The sequence below is a fragment of the Coturnix japonica genome, unplaced genomic scaffold (genome assembly GCF_001577835.2).
Source record: "Coturnix japonica isolate 7356 unplaced genomic scaffold, Coturnix japonica 2.1 chrUnrandom339, whole genome shotgun sequence".
NCBI classification, from domain to species: domain Eukaryota; kingdom Metazoa; phylum Chordata; class Aves; order Galliformes; family Phasianidae; genus Coturnix; species Coturnix japonica.
This window is the reverse complement of record NW_015439867.1, coordinates 451,010-462,594: the sequence shown is the minus strand read 5'-3', so window position 1 is coordinate 462,594 and position 11,585 is coordinate 451,010. Positions and strand designations below refer to the sequence as shown.

General features: G+C 53.4%; 1 protein-coding gene across 1 annotated transcript; it reads right to left on the bottom strand.

The window, feature by feature from the left end:
- Window positions 1-1,331: 1,331 nt before the first annotated feature.
- On the bottom strand, window positions 1,332-5,983 carry TMEM106C (transmembrane protein 106C). Its single transcript, XM_015850375.2, has 8 exons — window positions 5,888-5,983; window positions 4,947-5,169; window positions 4,774-4,837; window positions 4,094-4,253; window positions 3,672-3,812; window positions 3,381-3,430; window positions 3,055-3,108; window positions 1,332-2,695 (listed from the first exon to the last, which is right to left on the bottom strand). Exons 2-8 carry the CDS (start codon window positions 5,146-5,148, stop codon window positions 2,548-2,550), a joined length of 819 nt encoding a protein of 272 aa, XP_015705861.1. The 5' UTR covers window positions 5,149-5,169; window positions 5,888-5,983; the 3' UTR covers window positions 1,332-2,547.
- Window positions 5,984-11,585: the final 5,602 nt, after the last annotated feature.

Here is an 11,585-nt window from a genome sequence, read left to right as displayed (position 1 = left end):
GCTGTTGTGTTTGTCCTTCTTGGTTCCCTCCTGTTGTGGACATTAAGTCCAGCCCCTTCCCTGTGCTCCACTTTAAGGGTCTGGGGTCAAATCTCAGCCTCATGGGTTTGAGATATGGAAAGGGATAGAGATATGTAAACCACAACTGATATCAGACCCCTTTGGCCCCTTTTGTGCACCCACAAATAGCGTTTAGGGTTAGAACTGACAATGGAAGGGTTCAGGGCTGCGGGGTACACACCCCCCCTTGTAATAAAGCAGCTCTGCCTTTAAGCTTTATTAAAGCACAACATCTGTAAATGCTGCGCTTAAGCAGCTTGTTAATTAGAGGGAAAACCCCAGTAGTTTAATTGCTTCAAGAAAATTAGCCCGGTGACCCCATGAGATCTGCTGGCCCACAGGCTTCACCTCAACACTGCTGTTACAGGGCCAGCCTTTAGCACCAGCTGATAGCAGCCCTTCATTAAGAGAAATTATGACTTGAAAGGATTAAAAACCCTCTTTAAATAAAGGCTACTTTGGGGCCCTGCTCTCAGTTTTAAGTGCTGGCAATGCTGCAGCCGAAGCACCTGAGGCAGCTTTCCAGGGTTGGGAGCTGCAAGAAAAAGTTGGCAGAAGAAATTCATTAAAAAGGATTGGAGGATTAAGAAGGGTTTTCCAAAATAAACACCCCCTATGAGGCCAAGTGCCACATGACCCGGAGGGCACCCCCAATTAACAGGGCTCTCCATGCCCCACCAGCTGTTTCCCTGCTCAGCCAAGCAGCAGGATGGGGGGGATCCTGCAGGCAGCCCCCCAAGCTCTCCCTCCCATTGGGTTAAAGCAGAATTGCTTTAGGACCAGGAGAGCATCAGTTCTCTGCAGCCAAAGCATCACAGCACAGGGTTGGGGACCATCAGGGGACACGGAGTCACCCCATGCTGAGGGCTGCAGGACGAGGAAGGGCTGAGCGTGTGACTCCTGCAGCTTCCTCACTGAAAGCTCCACTCAGCAGTTAGAAGCTGATGGGGGTTTACCAGCACTGTGTGAGGAGCTCGTGATGAGCTGAGGTCCATGAACCCAAACCCTGCAGCTTGCATGGGAATGGATGTGCTGGAGCGCTGCAATATTGGTGAGGATTTCAGCCCTCATTCCCCTATATCAGCAGTGAGAGACAAGGGGCATTCAGGCAAAGGGTGACACGGTGCCAACCCCAACACTGAGCACCCCCTGTGGGATAAAGGCTGGTTGGAACAGGACATGGATGCAGCATTGCTTCAGTTTCCATGTAAAGACACAGGGTCCTGCTTCACTCAGCAACCTTCAGCTCTGCTGGGAAGACACTCCACCTCTTAACAAACAAAGGACATTTTTATTTCACACTTAACAAGAGAAAGCATCCTTCATTGAAAAAAACAACACCAGAGCTATTTCCATGCAGCCTTTGGGCACTTTGTTTCCATACCCAGATGGATGGAGAGCAGCACAGGGGAAACAAGGAGGCTGCAGTGATGTGGTTGCAGAAGAAGCAGAAAGGGAGAAAGCAGAACAAAGTTTTAATTCCTCCAAACTGCAAACACAGCAAACAGCCCCATAGAACTGCAGCAGGATGAACTGCGGCAGCAGGTTTGTTTGCTTTGCCATCCTTTGGGAACGGTCCGCTCCGAAATACAAAACTCCCCTTTTATCTTCAAGGAAATCAGTTCAGGTCTGCGCTCAGCTGCAGAGGGCACAAATACAAAGCAGCACTGAGCTGCAGCTCCTCTGGCTTCAACACCAGGGGATTCACAGCTGCTGAATGCCACGCACACCGAGCAGCAGCTTCAGAGCCACGCATAGATCAGGGGGTCAAAGCCACAGGGACCCTTCCCACACCAGCAGCACCCTGCTTAATGAGGCTGTCCTCATTAAGACTGGTGTTTTGGTATTGGGTCGCTCTGGAAACAACCTCAGCTGCCAGCAAAGGAGAAAGCATTCTGGTGGTTTCAATTCCCTTTCCTCCTCTTAGTGCAAGTTATACAGGTAAGAAAAGTTACACAGCTTTCACCATCTCAGTGCATTCCTGGCACAGAATGATCCCTTTTTATCAAGTCTTGCTCTGAAAGATGCCAGCGACAGGCTGCCATCAAACAGAACTGGGATAAATCACACAGGACTCAAGTTTGCCCTGGAAGGAGCAGACACAGCGTTAAACTCCAAAACTGAGATCTAAGCCTTTGAGATCCTTGGACCCCAAAGCACAGAGTTTGAGTCCCATCCTTGGACCCCAAAGCACAGAGTTTGAGTCCCCAGTTCCCCTACACAAAACAGTGGTCAAAGAACTCGAGAGGAAGGCAGGCCTCTCGCTCTGGAGCTGGTGGCTTGTACATGGACAACAAGGATGTCAGGGACAAGCCAGCAGTGCAGCCCAGCTGCAGGCAACAAAGTGTAAAAGGGACCCAGAGCCTTTAAGTCTCCTAAAGTCGCTCGCAATCCTTCTGCTTCCAGCTGAAAGTCCCTTTTTCACAGCTACACGTTTCATATTTCACCATATTGCACCATCACCACCCCCAGAGCACAGCAGGGAGCTCAGGGTTTGCTCAGAGCCACGCCGTGCAGGGAGGGGGCTGGCAGAGGGGGAGGGTCGGCCGTGTTGTTGGTGCTGCAGTCGATGTAGTGATACGTTTCCACAGAGCTCTGTGTCCTGCGGCCCATGTAGGAGAGCTTCACCGACGTCCTGAGGGAAGGGAGAGCAGGTTAGTGGGGACAGGAACAGGGGTGGATCCCTCCATTCAATGTAAAAACTATCTTTGTGGTCATAAGTGCCCCTTCTAAAGTTGGGGATCAGGTTTTCAGCCAACATCCCGAAGAGAGCTCAGAGCAGAGAGCTCATCCCCAACCCCAGAACACAGCACCCATCATGTAGAAGCTCCATTCAGACCATCTGATGTTCTCTCCTCCTCTCCATCTTACATTTTACCTGCCTGTGTCATCTAGACTGGATTAAAGCTGACACAGTGAACCAGTTTTCTTTGTGTGCCCCAGACTTGCTGCAGCACCAGTTCCATTCTGAGTCAGGAGCAGAGCTAAACCTACCTCATGAAGATGACTATATTATGCACATTCACCTTGGGAAACGTGCAAAAGAAACTGGAAGAGATCAAAAGAGAGAAAGTGGTCAGCACAGGCTAAGCAGCCCAGCAGAAATGACTGCATTTCTTGGAATCTACTGATGTTGTTTTACCTCTGGTGCTAACTCAACATCCAAAACCCCATCACAACATCCTGACAAAGCAGCCTTTCAAGTCATTTCTAGCAAATGGTTGTTTTCCAGAAAGTTAGCAGAAAGCAAGTCATTTCCAGAGCAAGCAATAACTAAAGCAGCTCAAACCTACTATACTCAAAGAACAGTAAATCCTTACTACACATAGGAGAAAGGTCCTCCCATCTCTGCCTTCACTGTGAAATTCACCTGTAAGACAGAAACACATTCACTTGCAGTTTGATTATTCACTTCAAAACACCCCTGTCAGAGTATTTCTTGCATTCCAATGCATTTCAGCTGCTGTGCAAAAAGCATAGCCAGGAGATAAAGCAAAAACTTCAAGGCACAGATGCAGTGCCTTCAAGTTAGCTTGAGATACCACACCAGTTCCACACTTGATTTAGTGATGCTTACAATACACATTGCAAGTGCAATTAAAGACACATACCAGCTTGTCGCTTAGGGGCTGGATGTTGGAGATGTTGGTGATCTGCTGGCTGCCCACCACAGTGTTCATGTACTGCACTTGACTGGTCAGACTGTCCACTGTCACTGAGTAGAAGTTGGAGTTCCTGATCCGTAAAGTGGCCTGGAACGACAGCAGGGTGACACAGGTAGCACTGAAACTCCTGTCACATTTTGGCCCCTAACTCCCTTTCTCCCCACTCTGATGTTCACAGAGAGAGGGGAGAAAGGAAGAGATGGGGATGTGGGGGGGTGAGGAACTCAAAATACATGTCGGGAAATTCCCCCCCTTCCCGCTCTCCTGAATTATAATTAACGAATTGATGAACTGATTTAGGAAAAGGGGGAGGAGGGGCTCAGCATAGGATTTATTCCCTCAAGAACAGAGATGCACAAAGACTTTACCGTGATGGCAAGAAGGACAACCGAGTTCTTCCTGTCGAACCAGACTTGAACCACTTTAATGCCGCCATCATCCACCAGGACTGAGTGTGGAAAGAGGAAAAAAACCACCAGCCCTGAGATGAGAAGGCAGAGCAGCACCGACAGGAGGACATAGAGCTTCCTGGAAGAGACAGGAAATGGGTCACAGCCTTTGCCCTAACGCAGCATCTGCAACTGCAAGAAATCTTGTGCCCGAAACCCAAAGTCGTCAGCAAAACCAAACCTATCTGCTCTTCCCTGAAAGAGACACTGAAGTGCTGCTCTAACCATTTTCATATCTGAGATTGCTTTAAACAGCCACCCTTTACACAGTTCACTTTTTGGTAATGAGTAACCAAACAATCCTTCTTTTCCCCCCAAAGCATTCTCAGAATCTGGGGATGGTGCTGTTGGGAAAGCAGTTTCTTTCTCAAAGCTTCTGTAAAGAGCACAAAAACAACGTGTGTGAGTGGGGTGACTGTTTCCACGTTCTCCCCTATGGAGGAACTTAACAGGAAATATTTAAAGTGAAAGTTTAAGCTGTATTTGTTGGCACAGGGAAGGCTGCAGACTGCATGGAGCTCTAAGTTGTGGCACTCAGTGATAGAGAAGCACTGTCTGCTCCTTGCATAGGTTGAATTATGCTCCTATTAAGGACTTACGTTCTCTGTGGACGGAGCCTCTGGTCGCTGTAGGGTATCAAAGCCACCAACTCATTTACCTGTTCTGGAAAGCAGAAGGGAACACAGTGACCGACTCCAGACAATGGCAAAACCTTTTAAGTACATAAAGAACATTGCAGCACCAAACTGCTAAGGACAAAAGGAGAGCTCACCTGTGGGAATACAGCCAGTGCCTTGACAAGTGGGGCAGGTGATGCTGTCCTGACCCGTGAATTCAACGTATGGAAACTTGGCAATGTCCTCATTGCGGTCTTGGCTATCGAGTAAATCATCATCACCATCAGCAGCACCGTCAGCCTTCCTCCTCTGCCTGGAAGCTGGGTTGGTAGCCGAGAGGGAAAGTGCAGAACCCATTGCAGCTATGGGGGGGGAGAGCTGTACAGACAGCAGCAGAGACAGCAGCCACTCAGTGTGATTTGGGGCAGAGAAACCCCACCGTGTACCACAAGCAGGAAGGGAATAAACCCCCTTAGAGCCCCCACCTCACAGCACAGATAGGAGGTGAATAACCCCCCTTAGAGCCCCCACCTCACAGCACAGATAGGAGGTGAATAACCCCCCTTACAGCCCCCCTCCCCAACACCCCTTGCACACCCCTAACACACAGCCCCCTGCTTTCTCATCCCTCTCCTATCTGAAAAACACCCAATTGAGGCTCCCACCCCCCACCACAGGGTACCCCCCCCAGCACACAGCCAGGGGATCCTCCCCCATGAACAGCCCCATAGAGACCCCACAGAGTCCCATAGAGACCCCACAGAACAGAGACAGCCCTACAGAGGCCTCAGAGCCCCTTTGGAGCCCCACAGACACGCACAAACGGTTCCTAAAGAGCCAAACGTCCTTAAATGCCCCCCCCCTCCACCTCAACACCAAACCCAAACCAAAGCCCTCCCCCATAAAGGCCTACCCATAAAGGCCTACCCATAAAGGCCCTCCCATAAAGGCCCACCAACGGGCAGCCCCCTCAAAGACAAACCCCCCCCCTTCACAAACATCCACGACAAACACTTCTACCCTCAAAGGACCCCAAAAGACCCCCAGGCCCCCACCCCCCATGGAACTGCGGCCTAGCGCTGCCCCCCGCACCCACCGCAGCCGAAGCTCCTCACAGCCGCGCAGCCGCCGTCGCTATGACGACGACGCCGGGCGGCGATAGGCGGAACCTCCCCCTGGCCCCGCCCCCTCACTTCCGTTGTAGGAGATGGGGTAGGTTCCCTCAAGCCCCGCCCACTTTTGATTGACACCCCGCCCACTGTTAGTGGGTGGCGTGGTGGGAGGGGGCAGCTGCTGACCACGCCCCCCTCGATGACGTCACGCCCCCCGCCTGGGTGTGCCGCTCCCTCAGTGCGCATGCGCCGCACAGGGCGTTGCGCACTGCCCAACCTTTGGGTGGGGCTGAGGGGCGTGGTCCGCACTGCGCATGCGCCGCAAGCACGCGGGTGTTCGGCACGTGAGAGGGGGCGGGGCGTGCCCTGAAGGCACGTGTCCCGTGTGCGCATGCGCCTTGCGTAGCAGGGAAGGCCCTCCTCGCGCATGCGTACGATGGAGGGAGCGTGGGAGCGGAGTGCGCATGCGCTGTGGGGGAATGGGCTTTATTATGGGGGAAACGGGCTTTATTATGGGGGGTCCTTGTAGCTCTTCAGTGTGGATGGCAGCTGTATGGATGCGCTCAGCACCACGTGGGGCTACATCCCAGTATGGGACCATCACCAGAATGGGAGCATCATGTCAGTGTGGAGCCTCTGTGCTCCGCTATGGGGGCTCCCAACGCAATATGGGGGCTCCCAACGCAATATGGAGTTTCCCATCCCAGTATGGGGGCTCCCTTCCCAGTATGGGGGTTCCCTGCCCAGTATGGGGGTCCCTGCCCAGTATGGGGGTCCCTGCCCAGTATGGGGGATCCCTGCCCAATATGGGGGCTCCCTACCCAGTATGGGGGCTCCCATCGCAGTATGGACCCCTATGGGTGCCCCCATCCCATTCTGAGCCCCCCGCACTGCTGTGGGATCAGGGGAGGAGATGCAAAACCAAAAGGCTGCGTGCACTCGTGCGATGCTGTGCACGCTCGTGCAAGGCCGTGCATCCTAGTGCAAGGTCGTGCATGCTCGGGCGTGCTCGTGCAATGCTCTGGGCGTGCCACGGGGCCGTGCAAGCCCTGCTCGCTTTGTCCTGGCGCTGCCGGCTCGCTAGATGTCGCCTTGCAGCTCCTCCACCGCTCTATGCACACACACGCAGAGCTGTTAACCTCTACTCCAGGCTTCACCCCCCGTCAGAGCTCAGAGCTGATGCTCACAACGCGGGGATTTGTTTGGAGGGGAAAAGCTCCACAAATGACCCCAAAACGCATCGTTTAAGGGTCGTTTAAGCCTCTCTCGTTGGCAGCCGTTAGGTTCATAGTCGTTAGGTTCATAGGGTTTCTCGTGCTAAATTCACGTTTCCTAACTGTCCCTTCCTTCTCCTGCACTGTCCCTTAGGGTTTCTTTCCACACTGCTGGGGGTGCTGGTCCACCTGCATCCATTTATTGGGATTTTAGGGGCTTTGCAAAGGGTTAAAATCCAACCTCCTCCCTTCTCCCCACTGCTCCCCAGTTACAGATGGGTGCAGAGGAAGCAGAAATTCACTTTTGGGGGGGGGAAATATAATAGAGGAAAGAATGAAACCAGCTCATTCATCCCCCTCACCCCAAGCCCTGTATCTGTGGGACAGAAGCACAAACAGCAACGGACATTTGGGGTCAGCTCATGTAACCCCGCAGAACCTTCAGGTGTGATCTCCCATGTTTTTTGCTGCCGCAATAAATGCAAGAGTTCAGTGGAAAACTGAATTCCTTCCCTTCGTAATCACTTAAACCATAAACCATTGAATTGATGATAAGAAATATGTCTGCAGCAGCTCAGTGTTTGCTGGTGGAAGCTTAATGGATCGTTTGTTCTCTTCCTCCTGAGAGCAGAACGTCTGCACAAGGGAGGCTCCCTGCCTTGCGGTCTGCACTGATTGCTCCCCTAATTGGATGAGCTGCTCATATCCCACCACCCTCAAGTGAACAGAGGATGGATGGGCTTCGCACGGGGTATTTTGGGGAAGGGATGGGGAGAGGGAAGCCTTTGCTGAGCCACTAAGGGTGGGCTGAAGGGTCACCTCAGCCCTGTAGCAGACAACAGAGAATCCACGCGGGGGGAAAGAAGCTGCACCCAAAGCTATGGGTGAGAAACTCCAATGCAAGGTCCTGTCCAGGAGGTGCCACTCATTGTGAAGCCATTTTAGGGGCCAGAAGTCATGGTTTAATCCCTTTTGTTCCAGTTTTAAAGGCATTTTCCCTTCAAGGCCAGTCAGGGTGTCTATCCCAATAGCACGAGAGCCACCCTCGTCCTTGTCTCTACCTCTGTCTCAGTACCAATCCTTGTCCCCACCCGTATCACCATCCCTAACACATCCCCATCCCTATCCCCACGCCCACCCCTATCTCTATCCTTATCTCTACCCCATCCCTATCTCCATCCCTATCCATTTCCCTTTCCCCATCCCTATCACCATCCCCGTCTGTCTCCTCTGCCACATCACACTCCTCACTCCCTGTAAAAGTTCTGGATGACCCAATTGTTTCTAATGAACTCTCATTTCTTCCCAGATTTTTTCTTTCTTTTTTTTTTTTTCACCGATTGGTCTCATTAAATCAATTTGAAAACACTCAGCAAAACACTTTTCCCCACACAAATTAAAGCTGCTGAACTCGGTGAGCGCAGCTGAATGGCAGCGATTGCTGTCTGCTGTGACGCCCACACTTGGGTTCATTTTCCTCTGGGGATTTTGGGTTTAGGGGACACTTGGTAAACCCTGGAACATCAGGAAGGGACTTTCTCGAAGCCTTTCTTGTTGCCTTATAAAATGTTGCTGGACGGGTTTTGGAGGATGGAAAAGGGAGAAGCTGACAAATATCTGGAGGTTTTCAGAGCAGGGCTGTGAGGTGACAAGAACATTGAGAGGTTTGGGTTGGGGCTGCAGTGTGAACTGAAAGGGCTCAGCTTGAATCCCCGAGCTCTGGGTTTGATTTGTATCACCAATAAGGGGACTTGGGGTGGCTGAGATCAGCACTTATGCTGACCTGGCTGTCCCTGAGCCCAAAACAAGTGAGGGCTTTACACAGGCTCAGCTCATGAGCAGGATGTGGAGTCATGATGGGGGTGAGCAGAGTCCAAGCAGACTGAGGGCTGCAAACAGCCCCGACTGCCAGGAGCACACATAGATCCTTGTGCTTGGAGTCGCGCTTGGGCACTTGTAGGTGCTGGGAGGGAGTAAAACTGCAAACCCCAATGCACCTCCTAGAGGGTCTGTGTCCCCCAAAATACCAAGCAGCAGCACCCCAAAAACTCAAAGCAGAACCAGCAGCAGCTGCACAGAAGCCCCTGGTAGAGCACAGGGCACCCCACAGGGCTCAGAAACGGGAAGAAGCTGGGCTGAAAGGAATAACCTGGGCTGAAAGGAATAACCTGGGCTGAAAGAGGTAGGGGTGCAGCGCTGCCGCCTTCTGGGGTCCCCGGGCCGGGCAGCCACGTGCAATGTCCCGCCAGCCCAAGCCACGCCCACAATGGGCGGGGCTTAGTGTAAACCGCGCCAAATATGGTAATGTTGGGCGGGATCTAGATGGCTCCACCCATTTGGGGGCGTGGTCAAGGAGACGCAGCGTTTTCATTGGTGGGATGAGGGTGGGCGTGGCCGGGGGAGGGGGCGTGGCTGGGGGAGGGGGCCGGGACGCGGAGCCGGCGGTTCCCGTCAAAGGCGGCACCGGGGCGGGGGGGAGGGAGGGGGTGGAAGCGTTGGGAGAGCAGGTAACGGGCCATGGGGGCCATAGGGGGCCATAGGGGGCCATGGGGGGCCATAGGGGGCCATGGGGGGGCCATAGGGGGCCATGGGGGGCCATGGGGGGCCATGGTCTTTAAGTACTGTGTGTGGTGGTAGCAGCCTCAGGTTGGGGGGGGGGGGGGGGGGGGGTTAGGGTTCTATGGGGGCTTCTTCAGTGTGGAGGGGTCCCCTATTCTGTTCCTGATGGTCATAGTGGTTTGGAGTCACCCCATAGCACTCCTACAGCTTGGGGGTGCTGGGCTGGCTGTGTGTTGTCTCACTGCCCCCCCCGTTTTTGCTTTGGGGGTGCTCTGTCCCCCTGAAACATTGCACCCCTGCCCAGTTTGGGGTCCTGTGTGAGCCCCCTTTACCTCCTCGCTGTGAGCGATACCCCACTCTCTTTTAAGGGGATGCTAAGGGTTTCCCTCTTTCCCAGTTAGGCTGGGGGGGGTCCTGCCCCTTTTAGCCACCCCTCTGGGTGTTGTTTTAACTAGAAGTGTGGGTATGAGTCCCCCCACTGTTGGGGGAGAAGCTGGATCCCCTCCTATATCCCATGCTGACATAAAGCCCCTTCCCCAGCTTCGCATCACTCTGCTCTCAGTGTCCCTGTTGTGTGTGGTCACTCCAGTCCCTCCTTCCTGTCCCCAATATCCCCTTCTCTCTGGGTACCTGTTTGGTGTTTTACATCAACACGCTGCTCTCTGACTCGGCTCAGAGCCTGATTAATGATCAGCCTTAAAGAGCGCCTTCATTTTAATTGGGCAAAATAGGTGGTTTTTTTTTGATGTTTTGGGTTATTTTTGGAGGGATGTGAGACCATCTCTACCAGGTGGGATCTTAAGCACAGTAATTGTGATGGGTTGTAATTCCCCAGTGATTTTGGGCTGCCCATGTTGGTTGTGACAGCTGTGGCCCTTCAAGATCCTAATGCAAGGTATAGCAAAGTACTGGGGGGTTATGTGAGGAAGAGGAAGGACAGCAAGCCATCCCTACAGCAAGTAGGGCCAGGGCACCTGACAGAGTGGGGAGGGGGAAGGAGTAGTTGCTGCTATAGGGCACCTGGAAGTTGCTGCTATAGGGCAGGGGGTCGGGGCTGCTGTAGGGCATCTGAAGGGACCTAAAGGGAAGGTCGGTCCTTGTAAGGCGCCCAAAGGGACCTGGGTGGAGGAGGGGGGACTACAGAGGAGCTGAGCTTTTCCTTCCCCTTCTTCACCCCATTTTGAGCCCGAAGCTGCTCGGGGCACTCGGCAGAATTTCCCCAGAAGCCGCTCTGTGGCAGCAGCCGCCCCTCGGTGCTGCCTCCCACGCCGGGCTCTGACTCATCTTCCTCCCAGCGTTCAGCGATGTCGGGACGGGGCGGCTGTGCGGTCGGGGCAGGAGCCCACCGCTGCCTCCTCTGCTGCGCTGAGGGGGGGTTGAGTTGTCACTGCTCCTCAAACCTCTTTTCGCACTTGGATCGTTGGGTTTCTGGCTGCTTTTGGATGGGTTTTTACCCCCCGAGGTGCAGGGGTAGGGTGAGAACCACGTGAGGTTCGGTGGGTCCCATCGAGGTTCTGCTTCTCATCGGGTGCCGCCGTCTGTGTGACATCTTGTGTCAGATTCCCACCCAGCATCAAAGGCACAAGGCACAGAAATGGGTTTATCATTAGTCAGGAACTCGTTAGCTTCACCCTCGGTGTCCTCTCCCCAAATCTCGCTGTCCTCAAGGCAAAAACAAGTGGATGATCTGAGCTCTTAATGTGTAACTCCTGGAAGTGCCTCTCCCCTGAGCACACCTCCAGCCCCAGAGAATAATGTTTAACCCACGGAGCTGAACGGAGCCCGTCCAGCCCAGACTTCCTGTGGCTTTGAGAGGGGGAAACGCTGAGATATCACCGGGAGAGAAATAGAAGCGGTGGTAAACGGGCACCGTCAGAGTGGGGAGGGATGGAGGGAGGGCTGGGGGCTG